This window comes from Temnothorax americanus, unplaced genomic scaffold (genome assembly GCF_048541705.1).
Source record: "Temnothorax americanus isolate GAGA-0224 unplaced genomic scaffold, ASM4854170v1 Scaffold64, whole genome shotgun sequence".
In the NCBI taxonomy this organism is placed as follows: domain Eukaryota; kingdom Metazoa; phylum Arthropoda; class Insecta; order Hymenoptera; family Formicidae; genus Temnothorax; species Temnothorax americanus.
In genome coordinates, this window is record NW_027509786.1 from 612414 (window position 1) to 639743 (window position 27330).

Consider the following 27330-nt stretch of genomic DNA (forward strand, 5'->3'; position numbering starts at 1 on the left):
ACAGATACACGCGACGACAGGGAGGCTTGTACTTTACGAGCGGCGATACTTATCGCCCTCGCTAACTGTAATTACCAGTTCCGCAGCGCAGTACGAGGATGTCTCGATGCACCTCCTCCGATTTAACTCACCGGAAATCGCGTGACGGAAATAACAACAAGGAAAAAACGAATTGCAACGCGTCGCGTCGCGTCGCGCCGCGCCGTTGACACTCCAGCGTTGTCTCCCTGGCAAATAGCGCTTTAGGTGTATCAGTTGACTCTCGTTGAACTCCGCGAATCATGGCAATTAAATGTATTCACTCGTGGCTGTTTTGTGCCGAACAATTGAACGGTTGACTCAAAACTTGCATATTTAGCCGATGAAAACACATTTTACTACTGTAATTATTATTAACCCTCCGTCTGTATACGTGGGTCTACGACATTCGAGCCAAAATGATATCTGCTCGTAACTGTAAAACTTGCAAGCCAGCCAGAAAATATTAAATAAACGTTTATCAAAATGACTATAAAATCATCAGCTACAATATATATTGTAGAGAGACGTTTTATGAATTTTTTCAGATATTTTTTAAATACTTTAAAGTAGGGAAAAATAACGTCACAAATGTGACAGACTCACGTATACACTCCAAGAGTGCAAAAAAAAAAAACGTATTTAGACGGAGGGTTAATTAAGGAATTTTGTAATATACATATATAAAACAGCGTTTCCATTTTGAAGAATATGAATCTCTCTCTCTCTCTCTCTCTCTCTCTCTCTCTCTCTCTCTTTCTTCCCCAGATATTATTTTAAAATATAAATTTAGAAATTAGAATAATATAAATTTAATTTTCCCTGAAATTAATGTAAATTATATTTACATTAAATTTATGTAAATTAAATTTTTTTAATTTAAAGATTGAGGCTTGAACTCATTTTTCTCATCTTATTCGACTTACTCTGTTATTACATTCAACTTTCCAATTGGCATGATAATGTATTTTCCTGACGGTTGCTTCGTGCGGCATTGTGTCACTATGTCAGAATACACAAGATGCCTTTCTATCGTCATTCCGACGATGTCCTGAATAGATGATGAACGTCGAACGAATCGCGTAATATGAATGTGACAATAACGGAAATGTATGGTTTTCCTCTGTGTCATAAAAGGTATTGTGCATAATCGAGTTTATCTCGCTGTCGGGCGATGAGTAAGATCCGGCCCGAGAATAGACTCGCTCGATTCAACGGAAAGGAGATCAACCAGCAAATAAATGAAATAAAAGATCGCGGAACAAAGAATTAACGCAAAGAATTTTTGACGACGCGATTTTTTTCTCTCGTTTATTTTAAAACATTTAAAAAGAACTAAAAGGAAATTATTATACTAAATTTTTGTTAAATTTTAGTTCATTACAATATTACAAACGTTTATGTTATCAAAATGAAAAAAAATACATTATTGTATACAGTACAATATATTCAGTACAAATCAGTCGGCTACAAAAGGAAAACAGAGCGGAAAGTTTTAATTGGCCCTGTATATATATATCTTAAAGTTATCCCCTCAATAAGATCTTTTTTCAAGATTTTTTAAGTTTTTTTTACATTCAGGATTTAATTAAACATATTTGCTTTTCATGCGCAGTAGTGTTCCTATTGTATTTTCCGGGACCAAAATTTTCCAACACGCTATCGAAAGAGAAGGTAAAACGACGAAGCCTCTCTGTCCATTCAAAACGTATCGAGCCGCGAAATTAATCTGCTCGAGATGAACCCTGACACCGCGGCACGGCCTGTGCGAAATTGAAACGGGACGGGATTCTCCGTGCTCTGTGCAATCCCACGAGAAGCGGACAGAAAAAAGTCTACCCCGCAACCGAGAGTTTTGTTCGCGTGCCCACGTCCCTTCTACGCACTTTCAATAATAAAGCGCCGCGTCGCTCTTTTCGAGCTACTACCAGATCGCCTGTGGTACGCAATTGAATGAAGGGTACCCCATGCACGCGTGCAGCAGGTTTTCCTGTGTAGCACCCTGCCCCCTGGCTCCCTGTTTCTCGTTCCCCCTTCATTTCGATCGCATTTTCCGGACGGGCGGGTACACGTTTTTGTCATTCCCTCTCACTTGAAAATGTTGCGTTATTCCGTAAAATCGGCCCCTCTCATTTTTCAACTTTCAGATCTTGGTCTCTCTGACATACCTTCTGTCAAATATTAAAAACTCACAACAGATGGCAATCTCTCTTTAAATTCTCTTCTTTAAACCTCGATATTAATTAAAGTAAAACCAACTCTCTCATAATTTGTCCAATGAGTCTGTCGTTGAAATTAACGCAAAGAAGATAAATTTAGGTAACGTAACACGTAACACGTAAGGTAATAACACGTAATGATAATTCTCTAATCTAAACTCATAGACACGTGACCTCTTATGAAATAAAAGATTTTTGTTGGTGTGTGTGTAATCTAACGATGCAGTTTGCAGCGATTGCATCCTGAACGTGTGTGTCGAATAATCAATTTATTATTTCAATTGTCCGCTCAGTCTTACGACCCTCCTCTTCGAGAGATTTTTTCGTTCCTCGTGTCAGGATTCGTCAAACTCTGTCAAAACGGCACGGTGCGGCGGCGTGCGGCGGCGGCGGTTCTGTCGAAAGGGGCTCGAGCACCCCGGCCGACCTTTTTTCTCCTATTTTTGTTTTCGTTCCACTTTTTTTGTCCTCTTTCTCTCCTATTCTCTATCAGCTATCCGATTCGTCTCGAACGGGGGAGAAGAATTGTCGAGCGCTCGTCCGTTGTTACCGTTTGTTTGCGCTCGCGCATACCGAACTCGTTTCGACGTATCTCCCAGCGCGCAATATTGCGAATCGCCGTCGAAGCTCACAATCGGCGAGCATAACAGTTATAACTGTTATTAAGTAAACTTGAAATTTTACTTAAAGCGCAATATCCGTTTATTTTTCGCTACTTGTTCGTTTAACGGCGCTAATGAATATGTTCCTGAGTTTTATTGCCATCTTACCGTGACGCGATTTTGCAAGATGGTATATAATAAAAATAACATCGCCCACGTGTGTCTGCTATATTAACCACGTACGTTGGATATTCCGTATCCATGTCGTCTACCGCAATACATGCTTACGATACGTTACGCAATTACCGCTATTGTATTTTCCCCCGTTCTTTCTTTTCCCTTCCTTTAAATAACCCGAGTCGACGATTTTTTACAACGACGGCGACGTTTCGCAGCGGCCATTATTAGCGCGTGCTAAGAAAAAGAATATTATTATCATATTAACGGCCGCCTTGTTCGCATCGCTTATCGTCTACATCTTTATCGCGGTAATAATCGTACTCGGCTCACATTTAGGTGTATAAACTCTTCAGAAATATTACTATTAGCGTATATTACATATTGTTCTCACATATTACGTTTTTCTTGGCATTGTATCTGTATAGTTTTTTTTTCTTTTAGAACGGCGTTTACTCACTGAGAATCTATTCTTCGCACTGATTAATCTGACACGATCTATTTCGCCGGTTGCGTTTCTCTCGCCGTAGGAAATCTCTTTATTTCTCATCCGACTCATCCGACGATGTAATTTCGATCTAAATCTTTCGTTGTCGGCGGGGATTCGAGGCGATTTAATTTCTTCGAACTCGAGTCGAAAATTATTCTCGGTTTATCTGTGTGACGAGGAAAACGCGCAATGCAATCGGCGCGTTTCTTCCTCGTGTATCTGTAACGAATCGAGAATTTAGCTCACCGTGTACATATAACAGTTTGTGCAATTTTGCAAAATTGGGGCCTTGATGTCCGGCGTGCGAGAAACTTGCCACGAAGCAGCGGGGCGCAAAACGTCACGGAAACGGGACAAGTCGCGCAAATGGATTCACGTGAGTAGGTGAGTAGGTAGGTAGGTAGATAGGTAGGTAGATAGATAAGTAGATAGATAGATAGATAGGTAGGTAGATAGATGGTCAAGTGAACTCGCCGCGCGTAGGTATAGACGTTGCAGCGTACGAGTATGTACAACTTTAACGGGTGCACCGTTCGTTCCGAAGTAAACGCACGAGATGCGGCTACCGAGCGCGAGCGGAATAATATGCGGAATCGTCGATTCCGATTGAATAACGATAGAATTTATATTTAATTAATAAAATTAAGCGCGGTGTGAGAACTTGGAATATTCGGGTGAATGAGGAAATTTAACAGTCTTTTTTTATTTCGAAGTAATTATAAGATCATAAAGTAAGAAAATGTTGATTTAAAATGATAACGGGCTAGAGTGACAATTTGGAGATCAAATTAACATAATAACATTGGAATGGTAAGCGAATTAATAGTAACTATTTTTTCATGTGTGTGATTCGGTCATGATTATTAGTTCTAAGATATCTCCTACGTTTTAACGATTTTGCATTAATTGTTGGTCTTGTATCGTTGAGAAATTATTCTCTATTCGTCTGAATTATGTGTTCCATTTATCGACTCCATTCCATCTTATATACTTATGTCCAACTATCGCGCTTAAGCAACATAGTGTACCTCAAATGCGATTAAATGAAGGCGATGTTACATAAGTGATTACACATTCCTGAAGATCTATCACCCTGTCTCGTGAAGTGTTTCGTGGTCGTTGACGTTCCATACGTTCTCCTGCTCTCTGGAACAATGACAATCAGACCGAAGAGACCGCATTGTTACCGGCGTGCTTTACGAGCGGCACATATGCTCGAGTATCACCAGGTATGCGATACCCGCCGCATTATGGCACTCGTTCGGGATCACTAGCGAAATCTATCACCGATAAATCACCATCGTATACGTTGCCCCCACTATATACGTAACGTTCATTTCCCGTTCTTTCCGAATTTCTCTGCCACTTTCACTGGCTGGAAATTGCGCATATCGCTCATATAGTTAGACTCATTACACTCGTTATACTTGCGTTGTATTTTCTAGTTACTGACTTGCTTCATGTGCACAAAAATGTTAATCTTTATTTAAGTATTTAATTTTTGTTATATTAATTACAATTGATCATACATTCGAAATCCACTTGAAATATCTTAATCAAATTGAGGAGCGGGTTTCTCTAAGCAAGTTAGAAAAATAGGTTATACATACATCGCTTATTTGTTGCACAATAACATAATTTAAAAAACAAAATTTTCCAGAAAATTAGTTTAAATGTTGTGAATCACTAAAATTTGTAATATTATTTTTAAATGCTATTTTGGTGTGATTGTAGAAGATTGTAGAATAAGGATAAAAGTATCTAGCTGTATATTAGCTCTTCATTGAATTGTCACCATTCTTTTGCAAACGACTAAAAAATGACAATTTTTTATGTCGTTATTGTAGCAAATGAGTGAGATGGCTAATATTATGCGATGTGTTTCGAAGTTACTAATATCTGATTTAATCGATAATATTTTATTTATAATATTTTGTTTTATTCAACGAAAAAAAATAGATTTTACAAATTATATCTTTTAACTATTTAAATATTAGAAAGCACGTTGTGTCTACACCTCGGTTGTATATATAGATGATCTTCAGCCTACGTGTAAATCATAGTTCAATGTATTCGGCCAATCCTTCTTCCACAGCATCCCACGGGGCTTTGCCGATGAAGTCGCGAATACCGCGGACCATTCGTTTTATATATTCGCTCCAATCGAAGTTACTCATGTCGAATTCGAATATCTCGCGATCTACTGCGTTCATTCGTTCCCAAAGCTTGACTACCGCGTCATTCCTGAAGCACCATTGCTGCGTCATAAAATAGGACGTCGCCGAAAGATGAGCATGTATCAGATCGTAGGTCTTGTACCATCTGAAAATCAGAAAAGGATCTTTGAGAGAATCACAAAATATCAGAAACGCACGCGTTAGGGTGCCGTCACATGGCAGTCAGAAATTCGGAAAACGGAATCTCGGAAAAGTAACGATTTTTGTGACTGGGCTCCCCATGGACTGATATTTCCGGAATAAGTAAAAATTGAAAAAATTATTTTTATTGTTTTAGAAGAAAAAAGATACCGTATCTATTAAAAAATAAAGCTTCGACGTATTTTTTATTATACTCTAAAATTATATAGAAATTTCTTTAATTTAAAAATATGTTAAGGTTAGAATGTGCCATTCAGTTTTCCGTAAAAATCGTTTCATGGGGAGCCCGCGGCCCTTGAAAAATCGCACCGATCGAGCTGACTCTGATTGGTTGACTCCCTGCTCTCCGTTACTTTTCCGAGATTCCGTTTTCCGAATTTCTGACTGCCATGTGACGACACCCTTATATCTTGCGTTATAACTATTTTTATAAATTTTCGCGAATTTTTCAGGCGTCTCCCAAGTATTGGGACAGCGAATTGCTCGAGGAGCGTCTCGGCATAGCTCTGATGATCCGTAAAATGTATCTGAAAGAAAAAAAGAAAAGAAAATACTTGACCTTGGATCTCGGCCGGTGAGAATGGCCGTCCCGTCCACTATGACCGCGGGCAACAAGTGGAACAGGCACATGAGAATCTTGTGCACCCACAGTCTACTGTTCCAAAACATGCACTGCAGCCGTATGTCTCTCACACCCGGTATCTTTGATCCGTGGGCGCGTACGTGTTTTCGAAACGTGTCCCAGGTTATCGGCCTTTGACAGGACGACACATAATTGTACACCGATACCTTTTCCACGTCCGGCACAACGCCCGTCTCCGCGTCCACTTCAAATTCTTTCTTGATGTTTCTACCAACAAATTTGATCTTTATTTAAATTTTAATTTTTGATAAGGTGCCGAATTTTCGAATGAATCCTCAGATTCCATATCTTAATTAAAAGTAAAAAAATATTAAAAGCTTTCCATACGTTTCTGCGAAACCGACACGTTGTATAATTGAAGACGAAAATATGTTTGGTGAAACTTCAGAGGAAAATGTGTTTAGTGAAGTATATTAGTATATATTGTTATTTGCGTATAGAGATTATTTTTTTATTATTAAATTATTTAAATCCTTTCTCTATTTTTTTTGGATGCTCATTAGCATCAATTGCTAGTCGGCGTCGCGCAGCCGCCTTAATAAAAAAGCGGCATTCGTTAATAAGTAGATTAATGGGCTCACCTTATGCTGGTGTGCCAGGCGGCGGCGATCAAGCACGACGTCACGTAATCGGCCGGTACGAAGTCGAGGTTTTTGTCGGTGTGGCAATGTATCGTGCGCAATAGGCCGAGACTCGAACTGACCAAGAGACCAATAGGCCCGTATACACTGTCGGCCCAACCCATGATCGGCTCGTTCCAGGTCGACGTCACGATAGACGGTCGCACGATGCACACCGGCATTCCGCTGCCGTATCGCAGCACCGTATCCTCCGCGATCGCTTTCGTAAACGTGAACGTGTTGGGCCAGCCGCCGATCAATCTGCGTCCGAGTTAAAAAATTCTGTGAAAGATCGCGCGCAAAAATTGGAAGGGAAAGCGTTCCTTCGTCTCACGTTCTCTCCGAAAAGACATCAACGTTGGATATATTGTAGAATTTGATCGACATGGGTGCGAGTCCAAGTTCAATTTGTATAAATAATATTTCATTATATTTGGATGACGAGCGAAGAAACTCGCTCGTGCATACTTATTTTTATTTAAACAATATTTTAAATGAAAACTTTTTTGTTGAGGTACTCACGACGGTGTAATAGCATCCAACTTTTTATCGTTCAGGACATTCACCAGCGATAATAATTCGTCGGTTTCCATTGGCGGGGGATAGTGTTTCTCTTCAATAGATCTGATTGGCGAGTGAGCAAAAACCGTCGACAGGTGAACGAAAGCCTAAAAGTGTCGTGTCACTTTGCAACTTATTGCGACGACCTCTTGACACGATTCTTACGGTAACATTATTACGAAATCGTTACCTTGAGATTCGGCATTTCTCTCGCGAGTAGCAATATTTGCTTCGTGGCTTGCACATTGACGTTTGTCATGGTACGAAGTCTTTGATTAGATCGTACAATTGTTGCACCGTGAAAGATAACGTTCGTGTCGAGCAATCTGTTTCGATCTTGCTTAGATAAGCCCAAGTTTGTTGTATCCAGATCGCTCTCGATCACTATCAATTTCTGTAAGAAATCCGGCTGTTCTTTCTTCAATTTCTCATATAACTGAAAAATACGCCAATATTTTTTTAATAATCAATGTAGCATAAGTAACAAATGTAGCAACGATATAATAATATATACAATTGATAATATTATTACGTACATAAGTAATAAATATAACATGAAAAAATATCAGTTGTTATATTACTGCCACAATAATAGTGATTTTTTTTAACGAGTCACACTTTGTTTTATTATATTAAATATAGTATATCTATTTTCTATTATACGTCTTATATATAGAATATTATCTCCAATCAAAAAATTAATGAATCTTACAGGCATCTCTTCAAGTTGTTGCACGCGTTCGTGAGGATTCTTTCCATCTTTTCCTCTCACAAATATGTACAGTGTCGCGATGTTTGGGCAACATCTGTGTAACATTTTGCGTAAAGCAATGATAATTTAACAGAAAGTTTTACGATGATTTTCATCGTTTAATCGATTGATAATTTTTGTACGCTTACCGCAGTAATTTCTCGATCAAAAGCTTTCCCAGAAAGCCCAAGCCAACCGTTATAAGGACTTTACGTCCCGAGAAAAATTGTGCTATTTCACTTTCCGTCAACTTGACCTGAGGCTTGTCGCTATAAAACGTTAATATCTCACAATTATTTTTTATTTAAAAATTTATAAGATTTTTAAAATTATTTTCCACGGAAAAATAAATATTTTTGTCATAAATATAACTGTGTTATTAGTTGGAAGGCACATTTTCCGAATCAATGACTTTTTACGATACATAATTAATATACATATTTAATATAATATTAAACTAACTATACATTAGAATATATATATTTATATAATTTATAATTTATAATAGTTATATATATATATATATATATATATATATATTATACAGTAATATTTTTATTCTATAAGAGATTACAATATTAAATCACTGGTAATAGCTAATGTAGTATAACATAAACATTTGAAATACTCTTACGCTTGATTAGACATCGCGGTTGTTGGAAATGCTCGTGCTTTGAGGAGATCTTGAAATTCTCGATGTCACTCTTATCAACGTTAAACTTCGACTGCGAACTTGCGGTGCACCTCGCGAGACTGAAATCTCATTGTGAATATTCAAATCTAGAAAAGAAAATAACGGTGTCATTGGCAAGTCAAATCGAAGTCGTATAATGGATACACACGCAAGATGACTCGACATTTCGGAAATATACGCCGTTCAAGTTTTGACGTTTGCTATAGTTCATCGATTACTTCGCTCGATCGTGATACGCGTAGGTAATTTCTTCGGACAGTTTCAAACCAAAGATTCTCTGATGTAGCCAGTTGGAACAAATTATTATTTAAATAACTAAAACCTGTTTATTTCATTTAAACGAACTGAATTAGAAAAATCTTTATCGTAGTACTCTTATTATAAGATCGAAAAAAATCAAGGGCCCAATTATATACAATATACGCAAGGAATAATTTAACTCCAGAATTTTTTAAAAATTATGCTGTCAGGTGTATTTTAGAAATACCAATGCAAAGTCTCATTGAAATCAGAATTTGCAAATTAATTATCGAGTTTTCACACAAATCTCTAAGGCTACAGCTGCGACTCCCGAGACATTCAGGGTATACGACGCGATGGCGTCTGACGAAGCATTCGCGTAGTCTCGCGTGAAGTAATATCGCTAAAAGAGGCGTAGGTGCGCTATAAAGGTGTACCCGTCGTTCGAAGGCAAAGAAACATCGTGAAGAGGAAAAAGATAGAACGCGTGCGCGCGCGCGCGCACACACACTTGATTACCCGGTAAATCGAGAGATAGAGAAGGAAGGAAGTAGGCGAGACTCGTTGCACGAGGACGACGAGGGTGGAAGAGGAGAGCACGGCGAGCACGGGGTACGTTACTCTCCCCCGGGGCCCGCCACTCGACCTCTCTCGTCCCCTCCAGCAGCGCGCGAGCCACCGCTTCTCGCTTACCCCCTCCGGCGGTCACCGCCGGGGTCTTACGACGCAGCGGAGGGGTACGCGCGTCACGCATGCCTCCATTGCCTATTGCCTCCTCGTGCTCTGCTCAGCTCACACTCGCTTCGTCGGGCCGGTCGCGCACACGTGCGTCGTCGTCGCCGCATCTTGCCGATCTCGCTCTCAACCGCGATCGTCTCCAGTATTTTCGTACTCTCGACGTCTTTCGCTGTGACGCATATCAGATTGATGGTTGTACGTGAGACAACGATCACACTGCAAGTGCACCAGAAAATCGAATCGAATCGGACGTGCAGATATTTTTTTTTTCCTACAAGCGTGCCGGAATGTGATCACGCGGTGTAGTGTGACTTTGGACATCTCTGCTGGCACTTCTGCTGGTTTTCGATCTGATGGTGAACATCGGGTAGAGGACTACTTGATATGTGAGCGATCTTTCTGCAGATATAACGTTGTGTAAATCCAGTGCGCGATTTTCATCGTGTCGGTAAACGTATTTCAGCGTAACTGTGTCGATCGAGGGCTTCGTCGCGAGCGTAGCGTCGATTTTGAGTCGGAATCCGAAGGTTCTCTGCTATCGGAGCTCCGTGAACGAACAAAGACAGCGAAACCGATAACAGGGTGTCGATAGCGCCGACGTTAGTTATTGTTTCCGATTCCTTCTCGATCTTCAGTTTCTATCTCTATCGATGTGTGACATTGTCGCATATATAGACATTAACAGTAAATTGTTAACCAAATCAGCCACCCGTCATCGTCTGTTGATCGATAGTGTTTGACACCGATCTCGATCGCGGATCGATTCCGAATTCCGAGACTCTGCATGCGAGCAAACCAAAGGTCTGCGTTCGAGCAAGAGCCTTTCGCTTCCCGGAAAAATCGGAGCGATACAAAGAACGAAAGATAATAGCGCGTTGTCTTCTCGCTCGGAGGATTACTCGCCTCGTGTCAGTAATTCAGTCTGCTTTCATTCGCTCGCTGAAAGTCGAGCTTGTTTACATCTCCTTACAATTTTGTATTCTGGCGTTTTTGCAATCGATCTATCGTCGGAATTCGGCGTCGTCGAGTTGAATGAAGTCTGTGTTCCATTGTACGAGATTCGCTATTTAATTACAAGGTTATTCGAAAGGAATGTGACTATCTCGATTGAATTCAGTTCTCGTAACTTTCTACGGCTATGTCCTTTTTGAGACAATAAACGATAGAGAAACTTGTGCATTTCATCTGTTACCTGAATAAGAAATGTTTTTGTATTATTTTGTTTGAGAAGCAACCTTTTGTGTTTGATATACTGTTCTTTTGTTACTACATCGTACCTACGTTAGACACCATCTATCTGTTACTGCTACTCACAGATTAACAAGAACTAGAAATTGCCTCTGCGAGAAAAAACAAGACACATTGGAGTGAGGAATTGAGTGAAATCTATCGATATCATCACGTTATACGAAGATACGTACGGCTATATATTTTTATGTATATATTTTTTGTCGATAACGAATTGTGTCGTAAGATTTAAGATTTTAGTTAATAAAAACGATATACTCTCTCACACATTCGCTATAAATTCAAATAGCAAGTAGCAAATAGCCAGTCGTTGAACCAGAGAATAGGTAACAGAGCAAATTATCGGCGCAACCAGATCGACATCTCACGCGAGGTCTATCGCTATTTTCTGACGATAACGATCCACGTGCTTCTTATCGATCTACGTGCGCCAAAAGCAGACGAATCCAGCGAGAGGCTATCCATCAAGCGAGTACTTTTTGGGCCCGCAGGCCGCGTGCGCGGAGAACGTTCTTATCTTGATAATGGTTATCGAATAGACGAGAGGCCGGAGACTCGAGTCGAGTAAAAGAAGAAAAAGAAGACGGAGAATCACCGCGAGAATCATCGAGTGGCGGAGGACGACCTCGAGATAAGGGAGGACAGCAACGGGGAGGAGCTCGCCGATTGTAAATTATATTCACCCGCGCGTCGCAACGCGCAACTACGGGGAAAAATCGGCCGAGCGGACGAAATAATTATTGTGCGCGGCTTTCCATCTCTCGCGCGCTCTCTCTTTGTGCGCGTATGCGGCGAGAGAAAGGGAGAAGGGAGAAGGATTAATCGCACCATGCCGATCGCGACGTGAATCGAATGCGAGGTCCGCCACGTCGTCGTCGAAGGGCGGAGAACGCGCCCGTGGCGCAAAGTGATCGGCAAGGTGTCGTCGCGGCGATCGTCCGTCGTCGAGCGAGAGGTGAAGGTGGTGGCGGCGGCAGTGGTGGTGGCGAAGGAGTGGGACTCGTCGTCTGGATGCCAGTTCTCGAGGGCGGAGTGCGAAAAAGGGCCGTGCGTAAAATGCGGATGAGAATCTGCGCCGCGACCAAGGAGTCCTACACGCTCCTCTCCAAGAAACGGTAAAAAAAAAAAAGATTCGCTTCTTTTTCAGATCTTGTTCTCGCGCAGCGCCAAGTTCGTTATACCGAGGAGTCTTCCGATCACGGAGAATAATTGCGAACGCTAATAGAAAATCTTCACGTCCGATTGCGCAACGATATCTCTTGCGACGAGCATGTGCGCGCCTCATCTTCCGCGTCTCGTTGATGCTTTTCTCTATTCGCGCGGACCTCGTTCCAGTTCGCGCACTCACAACGCATTTAAACGCCCGTGACCGCGTCCCGCGTACCGATTTCGTACCGCGTACCGTCAAACGATGTCCGTTCTCTTTTAGCGATACGCTAAAGTCGAGCGGCGCAGCGGCCGTGGTTACAGTTAGGACGTACGACGTATACGACGACCGTACGAAAGCGGAAAAAGAATACTCCGGGACTGGAAGAGGGGGAGGGGGGCGAGTCGATCAAACCCGTAATCATAATTTACGGACGAAATATTTATGGACTGTCATTTCGTAAATTACCGCTTGAGATTACGGCTCGTTACACGGCTGCACTCGTGCGCGCGCGCGCGCGCAATATCGGGAGTGAAAGAGAAAAAGAGAGAAGAGAGAAAGGAAAGAGCAAGGCTGAGCCGTGTAACGGACATACTCTAACTTTTAACGACGTTGCGCACTCTCCAATGTGTGAGAAGAATGATGACGCGAAATTTCACGATCCATCGCAAATTCTCCAAAATTCTAATACTTTTGCGTGGTGCACTATAACGATATATCGCGATTACACGATATTTTGCTTTCGAGTATTAACGTTTCACTTCGCGTGACGACGGCCTTTCGAATAGCTATATATTTTGCAAAAATTTGAATATTTTTTAAGTTTTAAATGTGAGGAAGGTTTCTAAAGTTCTGGGAATTGTGCTCTAAATAATCTTTTATTTTATTTATTTTTGTCAACATTACGTTGTAATTTTTAAATATAGTTTCCATAAAAATGTATCACACTTATCTCAACGCGAAACCATTTTTCTTAGGTCATCTTTGATGAGAAACATTTAAGAGATGGCTTTTATCGCGGCGCAATTGTTACAACTTTGGAAATATCCTTCGTAAAATATTAGTTTATTACTCTAGTATTTTTTTATATCAACTTACCACTTATGTGTTATTTAAAAATTATTGATTTCTATTACATCTTCGTCTATCGCGGCGCTACTGTTGGAATCCTCGTATACTCCAGTAACATTTTACATACGATCGTGCAACTAAATACGAATATGTAATTTTACGGCGCTATTTTCCATACGTAAATCAGATGTTTGTGACATGTAATCACGTTTAGAAAAAAATAACGGGAGGATACTCGACACTGAATGGATGAAATGATCGATACTCCATTAAGTTTCCTCGTCTATATAGTATACGCAGTATACGCACGATTTACGCGGCGGTCTCGACTCGAGCGATTTGCCCGCGGATAGGAATAACTTTGCTCGATCTTTAAAACATATACGTGAAGATAAATGCGGCACGCAAGTCGCTCGGGAAATGTCTCGCGATTGTTGCGTGATCCGGCATATATTTGCAAGTTTGATCCGAAGCGAAAGTCGTCGTTTAAGCCATTATGTCCACGAGGCGACGACGCGGCGAGATACATACCCGGCGCGTTCACCGCCGAATGGAATTATAATAATTTGTGGCGCGTCGTCATAAATATTCATGCGCACGTAGATGTGTACTTCGGCTATTTACACAGCCACGTATAGAGGATTCTAAACAACCCCTTTGGAGATTTTCGGTATCCGATTACTATTGCCGCTATTGCCGGTGTGTATATACGACGGATAACGACTGGGAACTGTCTGTGCGTTTTATTTCGTTGGAGTACGCGAGCGAATGCTTTACAGCTGTTCGCCAAGAGAATGAATTATTATCCTTTTTATTGCTAGTATCGTAGACCAACACATGATCATTAGCATCAGCATAATTCGCCATTAACATAATCAGCGAAATTTAAAAAAGAAAGAGAAGACCTTAAATATATATATGAATGTTTCAGAAACGAATAGATAAAGGAAAAGAATAAGTAAAAAAATTTTGAAGTATTTATAATAGCTACAACAAATTAAAATTAGACTGTCAATAAGCTGATTGAGTGAATTATATTGTAATTTTATTATATTATAAAGTTACATTATAGGAGTGTATATATATACATATATATAAATCGTGTATATGTTTATATATATATATATATATATATATATATATATATATATATATAGTATAATATAATATAATATCTGTTAATTTATTTTAATAATAATCTGTCGGTTAACTTAATTTAATTTAATTAATAAATTGTGCATGTTTTTTTTACACTTTGTTCGCAACGCGATAGAACAAGTTTATTTCGAACTGCAACGCATTCATTAAATTGAAATCGATCTTAATGTCGGTCTTAATTTATTGTCATAGTACTCAATGAAGAAGCACTGCACAAATGCAAATATCGCAGCAGTATGGGGGATAATTAAACGATACATTGAATGCGTTACAAGAAATTGAGAAGTATTGAAACCGTGAAGCCGTCACTCCTAATACTAATTTAGTAGAAAGGGAGGTGAGGCCTGAGAACGAGACACAAAAGGGGTGATCCCTAGGGGTGCGCAGGTATATAAAGGCAAACATCGTTCTCTCGTTTCGTGATCCGAGATGACACGCGATTGCTTCAATGTAACTTTCAAAAACAATTTTGCGCGGAATATTTATTGCCTGGGGGAGATGGAATGGACAAAGTTAGATATGCGAAACGCGACATACGTTACAAGCCTTAAACCTTCTAAATTACATAGCTCGCTCTAAAAATTTATCTGTTTGTTTGAAATGATGATTTTCCTCTGCATATTACTTTTTATATACATGCACGATATGCAGATAGAATTTTTATGATCTGTACCATTTGTGCTTATATTGATAATAATACAGACAGATGCAGGTGTAATAGACGTGCCCCATGAAATATATAATCAATTCCTATGTCAAAGCGTGTTAGCTAAATCTAGGTTTATGACTTCAACCGTAATGAAGATATTATTGAAGATATTTTTTTTTTCTTCCTCTAGCCGCAATAAGCTTCAACATGTATATTCGAATGAGGGCATTAGGGCACTTATGTCCTTCAACGTAATAAACGCGATCCTGATGCCGCGATTGACACGACAACCCGTGCCTTGCGCAATTACCTAGCAGTTTTTTACCTTCACACTTCATTAATTTCTGACTGGTGAGAGGCTTCGATCGCTTGCCTATAGTGTCGCGTCCCGGCGTTTGAAGATTGCACTCGCGAATATTTTCCCGACAAATCTCCGCTCGTGCCGGATGCATGAAAGGACGCGCGTCTAGAGAGTGTCTCGTATTCTCTCTCTCTCGTCCATCCTTTTCATTCATTTGATTTCTCACGCAATCCGAGTCTTTGAAAGAAATGTATTTAAGATTCTTATCTTTCTCATTTAATATATCGATCGACGCACTTGTTCCAGTTGAAACTTAATTATTGAGATATTAAAGTTGAAAATTGAATCACATTAATATAATATATCGAAAGCTTTCAAGACAGGATATCTGAACCTCTGTATTTTGCTAAAGAGAATTATGTTCAAAATCGACGCCACGTTTCTTTGAGCAAAGATAACAAGGTAGATACGACACACCCCGTATATTAACACATAAGTCGAGAACAAGTAACTGTGTGTTCGCGATATCTCTGACTGTCCGCTCTCTTCTCTCCTCTCTAGCGTCTCGCTCTTACTCTTCTCTTTCCTCTGCTTTCGTCTTATCCTATTGTAAGTACGCGTCCGCGCGTGTTGCAACTGCCACGCCACAGTCCATGCGTGTCGTCGTCCCTTCTCTTCCTTTTTTTCTAGCCTCTTCCTCGTCTCCTCCTGGGATCCTTCTAATAATGAATCGAAGTACTGTATCGCATCCCTCGGACCATATAGTAGTAATGTTCTGGGCCGTATTAGCGGCTTATTTGTCGCTATCTTAATTATTTTAATCGCACCGTGAAATTGATCCCACAGAGTTCCCAAATACACTAAAGATGAACGCTTTTACGTTAATTATTTCGATATTCAACAATTATTCACGTTTTTTAAGTAATCAGTTCAATCGTATATATGGTAGTTATTTTACCTTCCTCGTAATTTCACGATTATTTAAATAACTATATAGGTACCGTTAATATTTTATAATTACTATCTTAATTTGTGTATATTCAGGTATCATTTTTTATTAGAAAGTAAAGATATTGTAAAAATTAAAAGAAAAAAATACACAAATATGTTCCTGCACAAATAATGCATCATATTTTACATACAATTGAAAATAATAGGATATTAATTGTAAGTAGAAAAGAACTTGCAGCGCTTTACAGTAGCGCATATAGTTTGCTGCAAAGAGATATCCGAGGAGATAGTTAATATATACTACGCGGAATATATCGCGGCAGCAGATTTGCGATTGAACAAACGATTGAAAAAATTATGTCGTTAACGGTTGATGCGCTCGATCTTTTCCGTTTCTTATGCCTTGCCGACGTTTTGCTCGGAGAATTATCGGATCATCGCGCCGGAGTGGCGAGTACAGTTATGGAAATGAATGCCCAGTCACAGCGGCTTATAAACGTGACTTATGGATGCTGGAAGGATAGTCCTTTCACGAAACACCCGTCCGGTATACTGACCAATACTAAGCACGATAGGTACAAATCGATGGATCAAGAGCAAGATGTTAAACGTGAAAAGCAATATGTGCTGCCACATCACGAATCCTTTAATTACCTAACGTGAAAAATGCTTTGTCATAGACCGCAGTTAAATTGGTTACGCGCGCGACTCACGGATATTCAGGATATTTTTACATTACCTTTATCAGTGAATTCTCGGTATTAAATTTATTCTATTACACATATTACTTTGTGCGATATACGTACTACTTGTTTGAATACGGAAAGCAATAAGGAAAGCAGTTAACACCGTGATGAAAAAAGCCAAGAAGAGTAAATAATATTTTATAGATATATAAAATATATTTTATTTTTTTTATTTTTTTAAACTGTATTTAATACTCTCTCAGTACTGTATTAAATTTCACGTTGCTTCAAAGGCGAATTCAGATCAAAACCAAAGGAGTGCGAATAAACACAAACAAGTTGCTTGAATGAATACTGGACGGCCGGGCCGGCGCGGCGCGGCGGTAGCAGTATTCGCACTCATTGAAGCAAGTTGCTCATTCGTGTTTGTTTGCGCTCTTGATTGGTCTAGATTCAGCCCTCAACCTTTAAGGGAACGCTTGACAGCACTTGAAACTCTTGATACTCAAACAACACAGCGGATTCCGGGAACGGCGGCGCGGCGCGGCGGTCGCGACGATATCATCGTTGCTATTATTACACAATGGACCATTCTACTTCCATGCATTATTCCTCGTTTCCGCGAATGCTCGCTCGCGATACCGATAACGTCCGCGATGCAATAAAGTTAAGAAGGACGCGGGCGTGCTCGCCTCTGTAGTGTCTGTACTGTACTTCAACGAGTGCCGAATGGAATGAGGAGAAGCTTGCTACTTGAGTTCCAAGGATGCGATAGAAATTCTGAGCAATTAAACGCGGCGATTCCAGGATATCCTTTAATTAGTATAGCTGTATTTATTTCAATTTGTTTTTTTCCGTCTGCATTATCGTCTCAAACTATTTTTTATTTTGTATTTATGTATATACGTTTTAAAAGCTGATTCTATTTCCTCTAACGGTTATTTCTAATTTCTATAACGAGCAATTATCGAGGGCAGAAAAGTTGTTAATAACTATTGATAGTAATCATTACACGCATCACGTTGTGAGCGTGATAACTTTGCAATTAGTTCGCGAAGCGGTTCGTTCAGTAGTATCTACTCACTTTGTGCAGAAAAAAAGAAAAAGTTAAGAGTAAGCGGAGATAGCCGCGTGTTCATCAGCGATATTCTTCTCATTAAAGCCACCAATCCTCGAAAGAGTAACTGGGACATAAATGCAACAACGCGGATACAAAATGACCACCTTCGTAACCCGCTTCTTATCGTGTCGGTAGAACGTTATGCAAATTGCCCGAGAGCGAAGTTTTAGACTCGATGTAATCTCAACGATTTTCTCTTTTCTTTTTACTGTCGCGAGACACTATGTTATGGAAATGACTCATTTATCGCAGCCTTTTAAAGCGTTAACAGTGGGCGATAAAGTGTATGCGGCGAGGTACAATGTCTCGGTCTTCGAAAGTCAAACAGAAATTATTGATTAAGGTTTCTTGAAAGAGTGAAAAAAATGCTAATTTGAATCATATATTTAATTTAATCAAGCGTCTTGTTTCATAGTCCTTTCATTTTTTAATCACAGCTCAATAAGCTTGTTTATGCACTCAGAAAAAAAGAATGTTTTTAATTAATTTCTCATCAGTCACGCGTCTCGCGCGTGCATCACTTTTTTTACATTTTGGCCAATAATGACCTTTTGAGACACTTTTGAGTGGACCAAACAGATAATAATTTGAAGGAACGAGTAATTACTATCTAATTGATCCATTTAAGGATGTTTTAAAAGCATTCGATTTGCCACTGACCAAAATGTAAAAGAATAGTGCACGTATGGCTGAGAGATTAATCGAAAAAAAATTTTCTGATGATATAAACAAATTTGTAGAACATTAGATGAAAAAATGACGTTAATAAATTTTAAAAATAAACAAATAATTATTTATTACTCGACTTAAAAATAAAATTTGGATAATTATATTGAGATTTATCCTCATATATTTAAATACAATGCACACATTATATTGATATTTGATTATTACATAAAACAAAGGCAAAATAAGTACATCAAGTAAAAATAAGTATCGTTGATAAATGTATAATTTATATCGCTAATTACCGATATCAGTTTTAAATAATCTCGACAAATAGCGAAGATATTTTAAATGTCAAAATAAAGCAATTATATGTCTCTTTTGGAAAGAAATAGACATTTATCGCAAATCTTTGAAATTGATTAGCTTTCAGTTATAAGATATAATTGAAACATTTCCCGCTACGTTCGTCATGATTTATCAATTTTATTTCTACGTGCAGCGACAAAAACGACGCATTAACCCGACGCCCATCTTCCGCTTTATTAAATCTTAAGGTTCTAATATTAAATCTTAAGTGACTCGATAGCTAGTGCGCTTCTTGATAACCCCCAGACTTAGATAATACGCGTTAATCACGTTTTATCGTGACTTCGTAAATCTTTCGAAATAACTTCGTTCTTCGGATGATGAAACGCCGGACTTAATTTGGACGTTCTGACAAGCAACAATAGATATAATTAAGTAACGACTCCGAGCCGGTAGATAAAGATAAGGATATAAATACGCTATAAATAGTCCGATATATACGGTATGAAGATCATAATAATAAAAATGCGTATTGCAATATCATGTTAATTTTATCACGAGGATCAGCAATTATTACGCTGACAAACTTTCGTCACGCTTCGAAGAAGTATTCGCACGCATATGTGCACGCGGATATCAATACCTCGCGTTACGTCCACGTTGGGTCCGAAATTACGCGTGTCCCCCTCGAAACGAGACGGTCGCTAAATCATCCTCCACCGAGAGATCTCTATATTGATGGTAGCGTCGACCCCCTGGCTCGAAGAGGCTATCGAGAGGGTAGATTGTCGGTCCCGAACAACCGATGGGACCGTGATGACTGGATGGACTGGTCATCGGGGCAGGGGAGAGGGCGGAAAGGGGACGAAATTGGAGATTATACCGAAAACATATCGTCCATCGTTTCGTGATATCTGTGTTTACGGACGTGATTTCGTGTACGATGTTTCGTGCGAATGGACACGAATGTGTCAAGAGTTCGTCGTACGTGCTTTGGCACGCGATCGAACCGGTTTCGCGAGGATAGCGTAATTGCGATTTACGCAAACCCTACCAGTTCCCCCGTCCTCAACGGACGGTGCGGGTATGAACGGAACGATTTATTGGATTTGCACGATCGCTAGGAAAATATTTCGCGGCGGTTCACGAAGATATTTTACGGATTAACGAGCCAATTCGCGAATTAAAACTCATCCGAAGTCTTAATTATATAATAAACTTCAATTTTTTGACAGCTAAATAATATTCAGGGAAAATTATATCAATTTCTTCAATTTATAATTCTATATTTAAAATTATAAGTTATTAGAGAGAGAATGTAGTATTTTTATTTTACATACACAATGTGAAAATTTGTAATAATTTTTTATTTTACTGCCATATTTGTGAATTTTTCTGAAAGAAGAGATACACGCATATAGGGAAATTAATTTCAGGCGATATAAAGTTATTATTTGAGCTCAACACTATCGAAATAAATAGTAAATATTGAAACTATATTTCAATATTATCGTTTAGCATCTCTGCTCTCTCGATACCAAGAATGCTCTGTACGTCTAGAAGGTTGATGCAGACTTGGGTCAAAGACGAAGCCGAGGCGAGGCAAAAGAGCCTTCTGGACAGGAAACGAGCAATTAAGAGGCCAGAGCGACCTTATCTCGCGCGAGCAGCATGCGAGGCGGCTTCTGATGCTGCATGAGGGCAGATAGGGGCAAGGGGGAGTCTTAAACGCGTATACGAGAATCGGCACGAGACCCAAGACGTTCTTCGTCTTAAGATCATCGTCGTCATCGGAATGCGGCGGAATGACGGCGGAATTGGTGATTCACTGGTGTTAAACGCCTGACTTTTTAATGGAAACTTTAGCTTGATAATTAAGGGCCCTAGATTGCTTATCAACATCAGCCTCTTCTCATAGTTATATCAATTATACCAGAATTGAGGAAATGTTAAACGAAAGATATTATTGATTTATTGAATGCATTTAATTGCCTAAATTGCATTGAAAAAGTTTGAAGTATTTTATATCGGTGATTCGTATGTTGTCTTTTTTTATATTTTTCACAATATACCTTAATTTTAACTTGGAGATGGGAAATAGAATTAGAGATGGGGGTAGATAGAAAAATGAGAATTAAATTTTTTTTATAACTTGGTATATATAGGTATGTATATGAATTATATTTTTATTTCTGTACTTCGTAATGTACATATCATAAATTTAATTGAAATATATTTTTTTAAAGAGTATTACAATAATAGTGAAGGAAATATTTTAACGTTGTGTTATATACACAAATATAAAGAAAACTTGTGAATTCGTACATTCTTTACTATATATTTCATCTATATTGTTCTTGAATCCATATCTATCTTCTTTTCGGAAAACGATTAATGACTAAAGAATTTACATGCGTTTGCACTATATTTCAAAGATTCAACGCAATTTTTCTGATTAGTTTTACATGAAATTTTTTTTGTAATAATGACGTTAATTTCACCGCAGTCTATAATAGAGCAGCAACACGCGCCGCTTGTTTCCTTCTGCACACGCTTTATTAAATCAATCCAATTACCAATGTCGGTATGATATGGAAAGAGAAAGAGAGAGAAAGAGGGACGTGTTTGCACCAAATGTTATCGAGCACGTAATCTGTCTGAATGGAATCGTACGCCGTAACCGCAATTCCGTCACATGTGGAAGCTCCGGCATAATGGCCATGTCGGGGGACGGTTCGAATATATGGCATACGTATATATTATATATATATATGTACGCCACAATGGTAATCGGAGGGGTGTGCGGGACAGTGGGCACTTTGTGAGTCATGCGTCATCCATTCCGTGCTATGCGCACCCTTCTCGAGATCATCATCGAGATGTACGGGCCTTTCCTTCCCTCCCAGGGCGCGAGGTTTGGCCACGTTTCTATCGCTTCCACGCGCGCAGGGGTAGTTTAAATTTTTTTTGTGTTACCTCTGCTTACTCTTTAATTATGTCTCGACCGCTGCCCAGCTCGATGTGGTATTATACTCGCGTCGATCGTCACGTCGAGCACGAGGAGAATTGTAAGCCAACAAAAATATGCATAACATATTTAGAAATTTTATTTACGTTTTACAAGATTCTTAGAAGGTTAACGCACTTAAAAAGACATACGTAGTTTTCGTTCTGTTTCGCTTCGTCGCGCACTATAAGCGTCACAGCAGAGATCATTTTTTATTGATAATACTTTTCATAAATCTTTACGAATTCATGATTTCTCTTGTATGCTTCTAGTGGATGTGTCTGTTCAGGCGAATAAATAGCTCTCCATCGATTTTAATGGTTTCCGTAAACAACTTGGAATGATTTATAATTTAGTCCGGACACGCGCGATAGACGTATAGAGTGAACAAGTCTGGTTCTTACGTAATGGACCAGAAGAAGAGAACTGGTCGCACCCTTTTTAAGCGCGCCTGGGTAACGAACGGACGAGGGATGGGAGGGTGGCGCGATTCATTGGAACTTTGGCTGGACCCAACCCCCGTGATTATTGCCATCCCGATAATTCGTTCCGAGAGTGGCTCTCGAACTCGCGTTTTATCTCGCAACGCGCCAACGACCAACGCAACGGTTGGACTACCCGTTATTTGTTCACGACTGCAACACGAAGTCAAATATCAATTAGAGTCAAATGTCAACAACGCGCATAACACACGTTTATCAATTTTCGTCCTGCATTTTGCGCAGCCAGTAAACAAATCCTCTTCGACGACCATTAAATGTCTGTTGTTTTGCTAACAATCGAAAATATAATAGCGCGAATTAATCCTCTCGATGGCTATTGTAGATTAATGCACGGTTTAATTGCGGTATCAAAACCAAGTATGCTTCAAACAAAGCGAATTTTATGACTTTATTATTTTATTAATTTCCTTATCAAAACTGTTTAATGCGTTATAAATTAAACTAAAATATTAAGTCGTTCGGTTGTAATCTTTGTTATGTACGTAATTTATTTCAATATTAATTCAATGTTATTTCATGCTATCTTTTTATATTTTATTGAATTTTTTACACAGTTTGCGTCAGTTAATTACCTAGCACTAAAGTTTGCTTGCGCGAGCGTAATTTTTTATCAAAGCATTTTCCGCTTTTATTTTTATAAGATATTAAAATATGTTCAAAAATATATTAAAGTCTACAAACGTCAAGATTAAATTATAACTGCGAAAGATATATATATACGGATCCGTAATATATATATTTTAAAACTTGCCGAGACTTTTTTTCACAATCTTATTATCTTCAGAAATTAAAAAAATGTGCCTTTTTATATTAAAATGCTAAAACGGAAATGGAATACTTTAGGTCGATCTAGACCGTTGTAAAGTCGATCTGGACCGTGAAAACAGTTAATGTTTCTAATAGGGAAATACTCTGCTTAATTAGCGAAATACTTGGTTATCGAATTCCAATAGATTTACACCGAGATATAGACGGTGGTGCGCGACTTGAGTGGAAAATCCGTACAGCGCGTAAAGTTCAAAATTACCGGCTAAACTATATGGAAATAAGCATGCGTGCGCGGCGGTATAATGATAGCCAGCTTCGTTTATGCAACCACTGCACACAGGGCCCGCGACGCAACGGTGAGGAACGAGAAACTTACGGGCGATGCGTTGGGGGGCTTACCGATGTGCGTCGGCCGATAGCATCAGCCGCCACGCGCGCATTTAATCTTCAACCGGCGATCGCGGGAGGAAAGAAAAAAGGAATAGACAAATGGATGATATTCATTTAACGATATTCTTTCGTTATTTACGTGATATTTTAACAGCGACCGGTTATGAATCGAATTATTTCTCCGCGATTATTCATGACAGCATTACGGTATTTACACGTTTGATTTCGATCGGCAGCTATTCCCGAATAGTTACGTTCCGGCTTCATCGGCTTATTGTTATCGCATAATCGCGCGGATAACTTATAACAATTCCATCAGAGCAATTGAAACATATAAATCTATAATTTTTCTCATTAAGCGCGTGTCACACTCCGGTGAATTATTCGTTCGAGAGTTCAACGGATTGAACATTCGAGGTTTCGGGACTTAACGGAACGGTATAACGATCCGCCATATGGATAGGAAGCAAAGCGTAAATGACCGCGAATTTTACACGCGCATTACACGATCATGAATTGGCGCGCCGGCGCGGCGCGCGTCTTCGATCGAAATTGGAGCGTGTCGATGCGGTCGTACCGCACTTAAAACGTCAGCGAGCATCAAAACGAATAACCGCATATTGTGGACGCGTGCGACATGTAAGTACTCTAATTCTAATCCCGTTGGCATATGGACGTACCGTTGAATAAATCGGCCAAGCGTGGATGCGGGCGACCACCACCACAAACGGCGCGTGCACGCGAATAGGTTTGCGTGAATCACACTGAGCGAAATTCAGCACGGGTCCGGAAAACTAATTAAGGAATACCAAAGAATTAAAGAAGGAAAAAGTCGAGAGAGTGCGGAAATTTGGTATTCGCCGTCGCATATGTGAGATTAACCCTATTCACTCCAACGTTTTTTCCGCCCTTTTATTCCTCCAACCATGCACTTTCGAGTCTTACGTGTTTTTCAAAATGTTAATAGCTTTGAAAAATTCTCCAAAAATTATTATAATATCTTTGTACCTTCGACTAAAAATCAATGTAAAGAAAATTTGAAAATCATTTATTTAAATATTTTTTTACAACAATTATATGTTGACAAACACGCGTTACGACTCGTTTTACTTAAAAAATCATAACTCACGAACAAATTGACAAAGCTTAATGAACCAAAACGCAAATTAAAGCTAAAAGTAGTGCAAATGAGAAAAAAAATATGAGATAATTATTAATTAAATAGGAATACTTAATTTCGTCGCCGCAAATTTGGTAATTTTTAAATGGTACGGAAGGACTTTAAGGACTTAAAGAATGCTAGAAAAAGAATTTCTGAATAAGAAAAGGCGAATTTGAAATGTGACAGATATTTTTTATGTAAAAAAATTAATTTTTTTTATAATTGTAGATTCTCCCCACTTCTTCCACCTGCCTCTGAGCTATAATAGACCTCTGTGGAATGTTAAATTTTTTTTTAACGACAAAAATATTTTAAATACACTTAAATTATACACAAAAATACATTTTTATCGAAAAAAATGCTCATTTACCTTTCACACAACACTGACGTAATTCTCCAACCATGCACTTTCGTGTCCCTCCGAGATTTTGATTGTTCGCCGTTTTGAGAGTAAATGAGCTAGGACTTTGAAATTTTTACCTGAGGTTCCCAGCCACAATGACTTTTTTCCGGCGTGGAGGGGATTCTCTCACGATCATTTGTTTTCCGGAACAAACGACTATTAGAAATTCGTGGGACACGAAAGGCATGGTTGGAGCGAATAGGGTTAAGATAAAAGGAAATTAATTAAGATTAATTATTAAAAAAAGAAGAATAGATAGAAGAATAATAAAATTATTTTACAGTTACGAATATATCACAAAAAAGTAATTAGAAATTTATTGTCATTAATGAACGTATTTTGCATAAAAAATACAATATTCATATTTTAAATCACTTTACATAAAATTTTATAAATAATGCTATAAATAAATTGTATTGTATGAAATTTTACATATAATAATTTTGTAAACTTACTAAAAGTCTGATAACCATCTGATAATCATCTGATAAACGAAACACGTGACTCCGATTAATCCTATCGTTATATCGTTTGTGTCTCACCGGTATCTCACCTAAGCCAATCAATCTCATGTCTGGACGTTAATTCGACCGAGAAGTGAGCTTTTTCACGCACGTGACGGATACGAAGAGCGTTTTGCCGGACTCACTCCCCCACATATCTCGATGGCAACCAAAGATAGGTAATCCACACCGCGTGTTGCACGCTCTGTCCTCGCTTAGCCCTCGTTATAGGGGATATCATCTGCTTCGAAAAGCCGCCTAGTAAAATATCGTTATGCGCTGCCGCGGTCGCGCACGCAATCGCAATACGATCCTGTGTTTACGACGAGCTGGTGCAGCATTTGTATTCGACTCTCGCGTTCGCTCATTCGTCCGATTTGCATCCCTGCGTACATCCGCGTCGTATCTTCGTCGGCGAACCGGAGCGTTGCTCGTGAGCTCGATCTTGTCCACGAGGGCGATTCAACTCGAGTATAGAAGTATGACTTAGTATGGGATACACGAACGCGTGCATCTCCAGATTTATTTTGAAAAGGAAAATGTTCGATTGAAGGGCAACGCCTTTATTCGCGATAGAGTCCGGCGGGCAGGAATCCGTTTGCGATTTTGTGTGCTGTGCAGAATACAGCGAACATATATCCATTGACAATCAACGCACACCATCGGAATACGCAATATATGAAATTGTAGATGGAATGGATTTTGGTCTCCCGAACAGAATATACGCGGGATGCTCGTAAAACTATAAATAGGATTCCGGTTCTGAATTCGCGAATCACAAATTGCCTAAAGTGGGTTTAATGGGCTGGCTAATCGGCTCCGAGTACTCCGAGACGAGAACCTCGCTGAAGGAGACATTCTTCCTTTTGTGCTATTTTTTCGGCCATCGCGACATCGCGTCGATCGTTCGTTCGTCGGCGCGGTGGGAAACACGTGCGCATAAATGCATCTCGAGTGTGCGGCGGTGATAATGCGTTACACCGCGGCGCTTTAGCACGGTGAATCGGCAGCGAGTGTTCTCTCGAGTGTAGAATTTCGAGGGTTGCCATTGAGAGATAGGAAGGACGAGGAAGAGAGAAAGGAGGCGTGAATGCTCTCTTTGTCGGGATGCAAATGTTAGCGCGATGCCGCGCCAGGGTGCAGCGGCATTATGCCCG

At 39.4% G+C, this 27330-nt stretch overlaps 2 protein-coding genes across 7 annotated transcripts in view; one reads left to right on the plus strand and one right to left on the minus strand.

The window, feature by feature from the left end:
* LOC143905616 (rap1 GTPase-activating protein 1) overlaps positions 1-27330 on the plus strand; it is a 110297-nt gene that overhangs the window by 33108 nt on the left and 49859 nt on the right. The window contains exon 1 of one of the 6 annotated variants that reach the window (XM_077421131.1): positions 11687-12494. The exons of the other annotated variants lie outside the window; for them this stretch is intronic. Within the exon in view, the coding sequence (XP_077277257.1) occupies positions 12232-12494 (263 nt within the window). The 5' untranslated portion in view covers positions 11687-12231. Of the gene's footprint in view, positions 1-11686; positions 12495-27330 lie in introns of those variants that run through there. 6 annotated transcript variants of the gene reach the window in all.
* LOC143905617 (putative fatty acyl-CoA reductase CG5065) lies at positions 5424-9248 on the minus strand. Its single transcript, XM_077421135.1, has 8 exons — positions 9094-9248; positions 8609-8728; positions 8421-8514; positions 7899-8144; positions 7670-7815; positions 7109-7408; positions 6444-6734; positions 5424-5828 (listed from the first exon to the last, which is right to left on the minus strand). The coding sequence occupies exons 1-8, from the start codon at positions 9105-9107 to the stop codon at positions 5564-5566; spliced, it is 1476 nt and encodes a 491-aa protein (XP_077277261.1). The 5' UTR covers positions 9108-9248; the 3' UTR covers positions 5424-5563.